This window comes from Lissotriton vulgaris, chromosome 9 (assembly GCF_964263255.1).
Source record: "Lissotriton vulgaris chromosome 9, aLisVul1.2, whole genome shotgun sequence".
NCBI classification, from domain to species: Eukaryota; Metazoa; Chordata; class Amphibia; order Caudata; family Salamandridae; genus Lissotriton; species Lissotriton vulgaris.
In genome coordinates this window covers 186,514,755-186,528,440 of record NC_141697.1, presented here as the reverse complement: position 1 = coordinate 186,528,440, position 13,686 = coordinate 186,514,755, and the positions used below count along the sequence as shown (strand labels likewise).

Sequence of the window (13,686 nt, the reverse complement as noted above, 5' to 3'; positions counted from 1 at the left end):
TACAGATTATATTGCATGTTTAAAATCCATTTTATTCAAACTGAATATTCAAGATTGGACAGTAAAAACAAATTTCGAAGTGCTCAGAAGTTCTTTTGTTTGAATCAGAGCACTCAGCAGCAAATAGCAACTACGAGGTCACAAAAGCTAAAGACAATATATAAAGCCATGCGAGAGGAGGAGACAATGGAAGAGCAGGTGGGGCAAATCGTGTGGAAGCAGGGGCTACAATATAAGTAAATCCAGAGGGTGAAAGGAGGTTAAAAGCAGTACACAAGTAGGGGTGGGCGGAACACGCAGAGTTTTACTCTGTGGAATTCCATGGAGTTACATAAAAACTCCACAAGATTCCACGGAATTCCGTGAGCAGGCAGAATTCGGCCCATCGAGCTGCTTGCGCTGATTTTGAGCTCTGGAAGCTTGTTCCACGCTGTCAAATTGGCACAAATAGCACCATGCAATGCACCAGAGGGCACTGCTTCCCTCTGCCGCTCGAGTAGATTTTCTACTTGAGCGGCAGCTTTCTCAACCACTCGCGTTGAGAAATCTCGTCAGGAGGTGTTCTATCGCCCATAAAATGGCACTAGGGGACTCAAACGTAATGTTTGAGAGAAAAAAGTTTGGCACTCAGTAATTGGCAGAGTTTTGCCGGAACTCTGCGTTCCAAGTGAAATGTAGTGTGGGCAAAACTCTGTGAACCTCACTGGTGGAGTGGAATTATTTGTCCACTCATATACACAAGGGAGAGCGCAACACTAGACACTGGGTGGATCAGAAGGAGAAGAACATGAGCAAGAGAGCAGCCCACAAGGGAGAGTGCAACACGGACTAGGGGGAGAAGCACATGTGAGAGAGAGCAGCACATGAGTGCAAAAACAACATGGACTGCAGCATGTATGGCAAGTTGTAGGTGTTTGGGAAAAGCACATGAGGAAGAGAGTTGAAAAACACATGTAGTGCTTAACCACAAAAAGCAGTTAGAAATGGAAGTCACCCAAGCAAAAAGTTGTTGAGAGGCCATGCTCCAGTTTGAGGAACAAACACAAGATGGGACAAGATACGCCATTTAATAAGAAGCAAACAAATTAGAGTGACAATAAAACCAATGGTAACTAATGGGTAGGTCCTAAGCACAATGTGAGCTCTTGGTAAGTCCACCGTAGATCTTTTGCAACTGGACAGCTTGGGCTCCATGGTTAGCCAGAATTAAAAAGTCTGCACAAATCATTGATATTCACTACCACTTATCAGAGACTTGTAGCAAAGAATGATTTTTTTTAAATAAATTTATTGTGTATGTTTACAATTGTTCACTCTGTGCATATATTTCCTATTCACATTTTAAAAAAATTCAGCAACACTGAAGTGATTATAACGTGCACAATGTATGTTCAAAGTGTTAACTATAAATCAGATTGATCCAGAAAATTGACATGTTGTATCTAAGATCAGTTTTATCTGAAGTTCATGGAACCTCTTTTCCTTTTATAACCCCATGGCAATTACTACAGAATTTTGATTACTTTGAAAGGCTTGCTTTAAAGCCAATGAAATATTCTTCAAGAGACTTGACTTGCCGCATGAGCAAATGCACTGTTAAATTTGAATAGGGTAATTCAGATCATCCGCCATTGAACTGTGGTGTTATGGCCCAGGATATCAAGCAGTTTCACAGAACAATTTGAAACTGAGAATGTTGAAGCCTTACCACTTAAGTGCTATCAAGGTGCATACACCCTTTAAGTGTGTTTTGCTGATAATCATTTTACTGCTCATCATCAGGCCTATACGTTTTAAACACTGACTGCACCTTGCTTTGATAGTTCTATTACTGTTCTACATTGTATTCTAATTACAATCTTATAGCTACTTCATGGATTACGTCTTGGCTGCTCGACCTAGCTCCGCCTTGCGTGGCAAGTGTGCAATGGAATAGCTTGGTTAACCTTTTGTCTTTCACTGCTACCTGGCGCACTGTGGCATCCCAGGTAAATGTAAGAATCTATCATGGATCCTACCTAGTAACTACACTGACACCTTAGCTAGATAAAGGCCCCTCACAGATGTTCAATTTTCCTGCAAATTGCTGATCTCCCAACCGCTTTTCTTGTTCCCCCAATTCATTTTCTGGGTGTTTATTGTACATTAGTTTCATCTTTGCCCTATCCTTGGATTGAGAAAATTAGCCTTAATGTATGTCACCACTCTGGCACAACTATACATATATGAAGCTACTGCATTAATTTCTTAAGTAATATGCTAACACATATTCAGGTTGCACTGCTTTGTGTTGAATGGGTGAATTGCTGAAACGTTGCCTGTGATGCCTGGCAATACAAAATGAGGAATCTACAGGAGGAATATTGAGGATCCACCTGAAAATGTATTACAGAAGAACCTTCTCTTAATGTAACACTAATTTAAATGATATGCTCCCTGCACATTCATTTGTTTCACGAAGTGTATTAATGTGGGATGGATCCTCCTTAATTTGGTGTAATTTAGCCACATTCTGCAGTTCAGTAGTCATTAACTGTATGTTATGCTTTGCTTATTACTGGTCTGTTTTTGCTCCAAAGTACAATCCGGCACAAACCTGAATAAAGAATTACTTTTCTAAATTTTGATTTTGTTTCAGCCATTGAGGATAAACAGTTGTCCTGAAGAACGCATAGCAGATGAAGGGGAGATTCAAACAATAAAACGTAGTCAAAATTCAGACAACAAACATCCACAAATTCATAGAACACAAAGTATTCCAGGTTCAGTGCAACAAGTTGAACCTTTGTCTTCCACTCTGACTAACAGTGTCAGCAGTCCTGGATTGCTATCTTCCAGATACTGTGAAATTGGTAAGGAACTGATTTGAATCTTAAAATATTAAGTAACCTAATTTGTGCTTCTGTTAATTGCTGAGTGTTAATCTGAACTAAAATGTTTTGGAACATATTAAGTGCACTTTGAAAAGAAATGCAAAGCATATTCATAAAACTATATTCAGGAGCTCACCCATCCTTCAATCTAAACACAAATTGCATGCTTCTGTGTTTTCACAGTCAACCTGCTACATTTACAAATGTTCAACCCTCTTGGTCAGCTCGCTTTCAAATAATAATTGCTAAAAACTTTATAAAATAAAACCTTGAGTAATGAAATAACATATTACGTACTGTGTCATTTCAGGGTGAGAAGTATTTGGTCTTAAGACTATGCACAGTGGGAGATGTGTGAAATATGTTCTTTGAGTGGTAGCTCACTAAGGGATGATAATAGGAATACAGTGCAAAACCAGCTCTGTGCCAACACATTAGAAAGATAGCAAGCATGTGATCAGCTTTAGCTCATTATTTAGATGATTAGATGAGAGATTTGAGAAGAGCTTAATACATTTGATCCACGGTGGGTCACAATAACAAAGTATAGAACTGTATCGGCCTGTCCTGAGACTCTTTCTAAATGTTCTGTCCTATAACTGTTCAGGATTATAATTTCAAATGTTGTAATTGAGAAAATGATTTAAATACTGTGTTGACCCACCTCTGTAAACTGTACATTAATGTATTAGCCCAGGTACTCTCTCTTAGGAGACCCATTAGTGTCCCCTGCATTTTCATAGCATAGTGAACTGAAAGGGTTGAAATGTGTATAACCTGACATCAAGAAAGCAGGATGAATATTGAAATCAGGGACGATGGATCACTGCTGAATACATTTCGAAATATTTCTTTGAATATTTTTGTAGTATTTAAATGCTGATTACTAAATTATGTGTGCGTGTGTTTTTGTTTTTATTTATTTATTATTTGGCAATGCAATCTTCAAAGAAATTAGCTGGGGTTATGATGTGACTAATGGCTTAAAGTGAATATCTAAAGCCCCTTGATGTAGTAGTTAGTCAATGAGACAGGTATGATTACCCTCACATCCACTCGGCCTTCTGAACACCAATATATTTGTTTTCTGCCTTACTGATTGAATCCTGATTACCCTCGCTCATCCAGCTGCTTGATTGGTTTTTGTTTAATTTTCTGTCCTTTTATGCTGGAATCCTCAGTATCTTGTCTGCCCCTCTCAACAATGGATTCTTTTATACTCAACAGAGTATAGAAAGACTGGAGAAAGACTCACCGCCTAAAGACTCTTTCTGTTCCTGCCGCTGATCCCTGCTACAGGAGTAGCATAGCCTTCCAGCTAAAGCCCCGCTGAGCGACCGGGAGCGTGAGGCCGCAGAGGAGGACGAGGCGCCGGCCCCAGGACTGCGAGGACCAGCATTCACCATCTCCAGCTGGTCCTCTTCCTGTGAGAGCCGCGCCCCCTTCCAGTGCCCTGCCCCCAGCGAAGCGCTACAACTTCTCGCGGCACCCGCTGCGCGGGTGCCACTCGTGGAGAAAGACTCACCGCCTAAAGACTCTCTTTCTGTTCCTGCCGCTGATCCCTGCTACAGGAGTAGCATAGCCTTCCAGCTAAAGCCCCGCTGAGCGACCGGGAGCGTGAGGCCGCAGAGGAGGACGAGGCGCCGGCCCCAGGACTGCGAGGACCAGCATTCACCATCTCCAGCTGGTCCTCTTCCTGTGAGAGCCGCGCCCCCTTCCAGTGCCCCGCCCCCAGCGAAGCGCTACAACTTCTCGCGGCACCCGCTGCGCGGGACGCAGCCCGGGGCGAAGCCCGGGCCAAGGGCGGGCCCGTTGTTGCCCGTTAGTGCCCGATAGAGACCGGACCGGGCCATCCCTCTTTCAACAACGACCCAGCAATAAATAAACATGCCGCCCAAAACAAGAAGTGCCTCCAAACCCAAATCCAAACACGCGCAGGAGGTAGCACAAGTAACAGGCCCTATTGACCTATTTATATCACGGGTCAACGAGACTATAAATCAAAGCATAGCTCTAATGGAGAAGAGAGTATCATTAGACCTCATGAGCGCAAACGCAAAGCGATCTTCATTAGGTGCCATAGCAAACGCCACCTCTCCAATTAACATTAACACCCAAAATAGCTCCCTTCCTGTGACTCTAACAGCTCCAGACCTAAACACTGTACCATCGGTAGTTGACCTGTCGGTCACGCATTCTGAGTCTGATCTCTCCATAACATCGGACGACCTGGAAGCAACTCCCGATCTAGCTGGTTGCCAAACTCAGGGAGATATCCAACCCACCGACAATCTACCCCAGCAAGGTGAGAGAGAAGGAGCAATACCGAAAACTCGACCAACAAATAGTGGAGAAACACACAGTCCAGAGTGCCAGGAACATACAACGACTCATTCAAACTCCTCAACCTCTAATAGCATACTACATATCTCCGGAACAACCCTCCCACACAAGGCAATCTCAAATGATAACACCTTTAACCAATGTAAGACCTGCAGAATCACTTCGCAAGTCCTCACTACAACCAAAGACCTACTATATCAATACTTAAAGCCAATTCAGCTAAGTATCAGAAACTTGGAAGCCCAACTAACGATAATCTCGGCCACCCTTCTAGATTCAAATACCCGGATAGACATAAAGGGGCAGCGTAACACCTCGCACCCACCTAAAAAGCAAAACCAACCACACACGCAGAAAACAGCCATCCACTCAAACCCAACATCAATAGCGCAGAAGAATCCAAAACAAACCACTACAATACCCAAACCTAACGTGAACACCCCTCATCCCCAGAAGGAGAAACCCCCTCCTAAAACAGCACAGCAAACAGTACCTACAGATATAACTACGGTAGGCACTCCACGCCCAGCAGCAAATATAGATTCCAGCAGAATCTGTCCAGAAAAGTCCGAACTTCACACATCGAACCCCCCGCCACCTCAAAAAACATTCAAAAATACACCCAAAAACACACCAAAAAAACCTTCTACAGTTAGGCGTCCTGCCCATATGCCCCCGGAAGCTACTCCCTATACAATGGTTCTAACAGGAGTACCCGAGTTAACAGATGATACACCAGAAACTGCATGGTCACTTAAAAATAAGGCCATGCAGTGGCTTAGTATCAACAGACCCCTCGAATCCCACCTCTCGGGAGGGATCACCGCAGCCCGAAGGGTAGCCTGGATAGGCAAAACGAAAAAAACAATACGCGGTGACTGTATCATCGTAACCTGTAGAGACCCCGCAACTGTAGACCACATCTGCGCCTGGCCTCAACTCGATAAGAAAGGGGGAATAGATGCCCGTCACCTTTCCTTCTTCTACCCCCCAGCGAAACAACATCGCAACCCTCCACCGTGGGTATGGCACCATCATCCCAAAGATCCACGAAATCAGGACCCATGGCACCAAGTACCATGGAACCAGACAGAATACCCGCATGATTATATAGTTAGGGGTGGACCAAGAGAAAGGTACATAGAACGCCAAATTCCTTACTGGCAGGATAGACCCTATCAAGCTTACGAAGGATGGCAGGGCTTCCCAACCCATAATCGTTTCGATTGCCTCGAAATGGTCGACTTACCATTTCTGGATAAACTTAGTCACCACAAAGCTGACACCACACAACACTCTGTGTCTGATAAACAACATACAGCACGACCAGAGTTGCCCCTTACACCTGAGATACCCTCGTCCCACCTAAACAACCTCCGGATTAGTACTCCCTCACCAGAAGTAGATACCAGCCAAAGATTAAACAACGAGCTAGACACAGCTAGTGAAGTCAATATCAACAACTTGACAATATCCACTAACGTGAAAGAGAAAGAGGTCACAAGCGTAGGTATAGCCTATTGGAACATCGCAGGCCTAACCGCAAAAATAACATGCCCTTTATGGCTGAATACTGCAAGGACCTACCAAATCCTGTGCCTTCAAGAGACCTGGCGTACAACCCCTCTCCATCTAGCGGGCTACAAGACCTTCTTCACCAAAGCAACGCCGAGCGCCATGGGAAGGCCAAAAGGTGGACTCATAATCTACTTCTCTAATACTGTTCCACTCACAGTGAAATTATTAAAGGAAACATCTATTTTCCAAATCATTCAAATTACTCATCAGACGGCAGCAACGAAAAATTTATTCATACTTATAAACTATTACAACAACGCAGGCTCCCTAGAATGCTGCTCCCATCTAGATGAAATGGTGGCATTAATATCTTCACTACAAAGTGCAAATCTTAACATAACACTCAACTATATATGGGGAGGCGATTTTAATCAAACATTATGTCCAAACCATAAAAGTGGGATTTGTGGACTACAGAACGAATCTGGAAATCCCATCCCCCATTTTGTTCATACCCCGGGCGGAAATAAGCTTAATGAAATCCTCTTCACTTTGGACTTAGACTTTGCCAACGAACTAGTTAACCCAGTGCAGGAATTTTTACCCACCTTCCACGGGCGAGGCTGTATGACAACCATCGATTTTATCCTAGCCTCAAATACTTCTAAAGGCTTACTAAAAAACTACAAAGTAGGATCCAGTCCAATCAGCGACCATTACCCCCTGAGTGTGGAACTCCTTACGGGAAAAGTGGGTTCATCTTCAACAAAAGCCAGCTCTCTTGACCAACAATCACTGGCCATAAAGAAGAAGAACGGCTACACCATCAAATGGTCAAAGATCGATCCAGAAGAGACCACGCAAAAGATACTTGCAAAAATGCAGACATGGCTAATGGACTGTCTGTCCGCAGAGGCACCCCCCGAATTAATTATTACCTCCTTTAACAACATTCAAGGAGCAATAAGGGAAGAGCTATTCAAAAACACAGCAAATAAATCAAAACCCCCCAAGACGAGATGGTTTGACTCTGACTGCCGAAAGGCCCTTACGTCTCTTAAAGAAGCTCTTCGACAAAAACCCAGAGATGCCCAACTCATTTCATACCGGCGGAAAAAGTACAATAACGCCCGGAAAAACCGTAGGCGACAGATAAAGCAAGACCTATGGCGCCAACTACACGAGAGTGCACTAAAAAAAGACAGTATCACATTCTGGCAGACAATAAGATCACCTTTTCTGGATAACATCACTGACCCTCATCACTTAGACGTGGCAATAACCGAGAACGACTGGGTCCATCATTTTACAAAAATCTTTGGCCCAATAACGGACCCTCCCCAACCAGAAGTTCAGGAACCAGTAAAGAATAACTTTCACCCCATTAACCTACGTTTCACAGTTACTGAGGTTAGAAAGGCCATTAAAGCCTCAAAAACCGGCAAGGCTCCCGGCCAAGACGGGGTACCCATGGATCTGTTTTTACACAATAGCGATTACTGGTCACTAATAATCACCCGGGTAATGTCTGCAGTCACCGAAATCGGACTTCTTCCATCATGGTCAACATCTACCCTTCTGCCAATATTTAAGAAAGGGGACCGCAATGACCCCGCGTGCTACCGACCAATCTCCCTTCTGGACTCCACGGGCAAGATTGCAGGTCGACTACTCCTGGACCGATTACAATCCTGGGCCCAGGAAAACAACACCATCACAGACCTACAATATGGTTTCCAGAAGGGGCTGGGGACGGTGGAACAGGCCCTAAACCTGATCCTCCTGGCCGGAAAATACACACGCGCGAAAGGAGGTAACATCTATTTGGTCTACGTAGATCTGAGCGCGGCTTTCGACTGCGTTCAGCATGCAAAGCTGTGGCAGACCATGACTAGCCTTGGAGTGGATCCATCGTTACTAGCCTTCCTTAGGGAATTATACACCAACGCGGAAGGCCGAGTTCGCTATGGCACCGGCGGCGAACTATCACGCCCCTTCAAAATATCACGAGGAGTACGGCAAGGGTGTGTACTGGCTCCCTTCCTGTTCAATCTATATACCAACGGGATTGAACAGGTTATGCTGGAAGGGAGCCAGGACCTTCCACAGATGGCACGCCGCCCGATACCCATCCTTCTGTATGCCGATGACTCGGTCATCCTGGCTCGGACACCTAACCAACTCCAACGACAGCTGAATAAATATGTGGCATTCATGGACTCCCTGGGTCTAAAAGTAAACACCAAAAAAACTTTCACAATGACCATCGGACCAAAACGGGGAGCCTCAAAACCCATATTCATTAATAATAACAGGCTGGAAAAAACATCGGTATACCCCTACCTGGGTATACTTGTGGAAGATACAATGACCTGGCACAAAGCAATCGAAGCCAGGAACCTCAACTTTCGCCGAGCAGTATCAGCACTAAGTGCTTTCTCCAGGAAACTTGGTAAACCAGCGGTAGCGGAATTGCTAACGATTTACTATGCAAAATGCCATAGTGTGGCCACGTATGGAGCAGGCATTTGGGGCCACGGTCGCATTGATCAACTCCAGGTAACGGAGAACGCCTTTATCAAATATATCCTAGCTCTTCCTCAAAGTTCCCCGATTTTATCAGCACATCGGGAGCTGGGCATGGAATATATAACAGACACCATACGATGCCAGCCCCTCATACTCTGGCACCGCATATGGTGTAACACTGAAAGCCACATAACACGTTCCCTTATTACTGAATGCCTTGGCCTAGCACACTGGAGAAAAATACCGTGGCTTAACTACATCCATAAATTCCTTCAAGACCTAGATCGTGAGCAATATTTCCTCGAACCACCCTCAATAGAAGACATTTCAAAGAAACAGCTGAAAGAACTTTGCATGGGCCACTTAAGAGAGCTTCGCAACCAAGCCGAGATTGTTAAAACACAAAATGAAAAAATCCGCTTATTGCAGCCAGAGAAACTGATACAGCCCTACTTGATGTTTTTTCTTTCGAACTATGAAAAATTCCTATTGACAAGACTACGGTTCGACCTTTTCTTCCGCACAGTCTCATTTCCTGAACTGAATAACTGGTCTCGAAACTTGACATGCTGCCCCTGTGAGGGACTTTCTAAACAATCAACGGTCCACGTCATCTTGTTTTGTAAATACTATAGACCAGCAAGAAAAAAATGGATTCTGCCCCTCCTCCGTTTAAGTGGACTCAGACATACATATCCAGCACTTGCTTATCTTCAGACACCGAAAAACCCACACGAAGCAAAATTGATAGTGACCTTTTTAAAATCAGTAATAACAACCCGTCGTAAAATCGTTTTTTAACATTATATGTGTCCTACGTAAATGATCTTTTTTATTGTATTAATTCATGATCTTTATAAAACTGTACTTTTTATGATTATGCAATTTTATAATCGAATAAAAGTTGATGAATATATCGAATATATATATATGAATATATACTCAACAGATAGGCTTCAAAGACATTTTAACTATTTAATTGTAACATCCCATTCTTTGCTCTACCTTTTTTTACTAGAGAGTTGTTACCATAGTCATTTGTTAACTTTGTGCTTGAGTTACAGGAAAGAGATTATATTCTCTTCTGCAGTACTGCAAGAGACTTTCATCGTTAATATGGCAAACGCAAAAAGAGTATAGCCGACCACTCACCCCCAGTCAAGAGATCTGTGTTGAATCCATTGGTCTTTTGCTCACTCTGCCACCCAAGTTCGGACCCAACCTATGCAAATCAGTCTTGACCTTGCTCCTCATGGGAACAGTCCAGCCCGAACTGCCAAGCTGGTCGTCTCTGGACTGGAAACAAGCATCCTGGTGCAGGTTTCAGGGTATCACCTTTCATCAGCCAGGCTAGCTTGAATCCAGTGGTCCAAAGACGGGTGGCATTGTGAGCAAAAGAGTGATGGATTAAACCCAGATCTCTTGTGAGTGGTTGAAAACTTTAAGCACTCCGCCCATGATCTTGTGTTGTGATTAAGTCCCTCAGTGGACACTGTGAGGGTCCATCCTCCGTGCTTCAGCAGCTCCTGACGTCCATGAACCCAACCAGACTGACTTACCACTGACAGAGGTTGTTCTGCAGAACTCTTAAAAGATTCCACAACATCGCATACAGTGAGTTTAGTCATACAGGTCGAGGTAGGATTTGCCAGTGAATAATGTTTTACCTTTATTAGACACTGAACACCTGAGGGGAGGAAATTCCCAAATAGTTGGGATTGGTTTTGTTCAGTACAAGTTTATCTTCCTACGATTGGGTGCAAAGTGGTTATTGAATTATTTGAGGATGAACTTCTAAACTTTTTTTTAGGGTCTCTTATACTTAATGTTAATAGAATTTGAAAATTATAATTGATTGTAGTTCTGTTCAGTGAGGCACACACAGATTGATTACTGGCTGTTCATAATCTGATTTTACTTTTGATTAATGCTGCATTTCTCGGTAGATTAAATAACTTTACCCATTAGGTAGAATCAGATTGTTGGAGACTGCTCAAGAGGCTGTTCAGAGCCTCAAAGCACCACAGAAAGAAACAATAGGTCCCATTCAATGCCATCTTAGTTTTCTGAGCATCATTATGGCTCAAGCTCTCAAAGCGTCGCCCTGACTTCAAGGATGTTGTAGTCTGTTTCTGCCTTTGGGTTGCTGCCATCCTTGGCCATAATGCTAACATCTCTTCACCTCTGATGCTGTGCTTTGTAACAGCCCCAACTGCATTGTTGTTGACAAGGCCTTTAGGGCAGCAGAGGTCTGTATGTCTAAATCAGTTTATTGATATAGGTAAATCACATTTTCCTGATGGCGAGTCAGAATTAGAAAATGTGTTCTCATATTTGAGCAGTGATGTAGCATTGTTTTTAGATTTACAAATATTTGACTTCATATACCTCAATACTGCACTATGTTTACTCCGAAGCGATTTTTCACAGGTGCCATTAACTTGGCATGAAATTCCTAACTCCTAACTATCAATCTTCAGCTTCCCTAGCCTCATCTTAAAAAAGCCCTAATATGAGCTTTTTCTCTGTCTCTATCTTTCTTACAGTTGACTTAGATCTATTGCCCAATTGTATTTTCTTGAATTTTTTGGCATATATCTCCTGGTTCTATGCTTCTGAGTTGTTATATGATAGAGTTGTAAGTAAAGCACCCAATAAACTTGTGTTCCAGGAGCACTATGTAAACATATTGATTAAAGTCATCTTGACACTGGCCTTAAATTCTTATTTCCACATCTGAATAAAATTTTTCATTATCATTTTGTTTGTGTAAGCTTAAGAGCACTATGGTGGGGTGAGGAAAGCTGACAGGAGAATAATCTACTGAGATAAATATCACATTACTTCAGGAGGCACTCTAGAGTAGGTTTATGAGCAGGGGTTTAGACTCAAAGACTTGCCAAAGAGGTGTGTCTCTAATGTCTGGGTTTGTTGTGCATCTCCCAAGTATTGCATGGACTACACCAGAATTAATATATAGGTGATCAATGACAGCACAGCCAAGCTCTGTCATGAACCATTGTTGAAAGGCATGTAAGGTCCTGTCTCAGTTGGGGGCTCAAATCCATTGTTACTCTCACGGCCTTCCTCTGGAAATGTGCTTGTCACAGTCAAAAACGTCAGGTAAGTCAAAATCACAGAAACAACACAAGTCAAAGCATGACCTGCATCCTCCTGCCACTCTTGTCGGGAGAAGATGTGTGGGAGACAAACCTAGTGGGAGTCTGCCACAAAACTTATTTAGTCTTTTGAGGGGACATACCCCTTGCAAGTTTAGGCAGCAATCTCCCGATCTGCATCAGAATGCACTGAAAGAAATGAACTGCCCGTTGGATCGCCGTGGTAGGGGTTATATTTGACTCTGGCTTCACTTCCTGGTGGTATGGAGGCACCTTGGAGCGGCATGACGCCACCTGAAGCCACATGGGGGAATTGCTGGAAAAAATATTCTCCTGTTCCAGTCTTCCACCTGGGGTATTCATATGGTGAGGTACCTCAAGTTGGATAGACTATCCACCAGAAAGAACATTACCGAAGGAAAGTAACTTGTTCTTTAGTGTGATCACAGCTGATCAGCCCTAGAAAGGAATTTCTTTGGAATACAAAAGTGTATTCCATAACCTTCCCTTAGAAACACTGGGGATTCGAAAGTTTAATTATGATTATATAGAGATGTTTCAAATTCAAAGTTCTAATGTAGTTGAAAGATAGTGTAATACTGTCATTTTCCATACCAAAATATATAAGGAATGCTATTGACCAAAACAGCATAAATGTGTCCTTGTAACAGTAGAAGAAATTCTAGTTACGTGCAGAATTCATGATATAACCCCCCAAATAATTTGTAACAAAACTTCTCTGTTATATTTAGGGACTTCAGATGGCTCTTTAAAATCGGATCATGAAATCACTGATAATAGTGTACAAGCACCGCAGCTGCCACGCAAAAAAGAAAAAAAAGATTTTCCGGTATGTATTTTTCACTGTAAACTTGTTTTGATGCAGCAACATACACTCTTCCTTGGCAAGTGATGCTTGTGTTAGTGGTGGATAATTAGAGTATTGGGTTGAAAAAAAAGCCATAACGTAAATACTATTGTACCATTTAAGTAATTACTATACTTTACCTCTTACTTACTAAGCAATGCATTTCTCATGTTCACTCGCCCAGCTATTACCTTCTTTGGCATACTACCCTTTGTTTGCTATGTGTTGCATTCAACATTTTCTCCAGTGTTTGTGCTATTGATATGTTACTTTGTGTAGCCTTCTGACATCACAAAAGTCTTTACGGCTCGAGAGATTTGCAGAGAATTCCCCTTCTTTAGCAGAAGACCTACTAGTTTTCTTGCCAATAAGTCAGTCATCTTGTACATTTTTCACTCTTTTAGGAGACATTATAGCTTGGACACTGAATTGAGGT

General features: G+C 42.9%; 1 protein-coding gene across 1 annotated transcript in view; it reads left to right on the top strand.

Annotated features, from left to right (window-relative positions):
• The window catches only part of MAP4K5 (mitogen-activated protein kinase kinase kinase kinase 5), a 577,489-nt gene that overhangs the window by 295,294 nt on the left and 268,509 nt on the right, over positions 1 to 13,686 (top strand). Inside the window, exons 18-19 of the mRNA XM_086937299.1 lie at positions 2,639 to 2,852; positions 13,135 to 13,232. Coding sequence (XP_086793425.1) covers positions 2,639 to 2,852; positions 13,135 to 13,232 — 312 coding nt within the window. The remainder of the gene's footprint in view (positions 1 to 2,638; positions 2,853 to 13,134; positions 13,233 to 13,686) is intronic.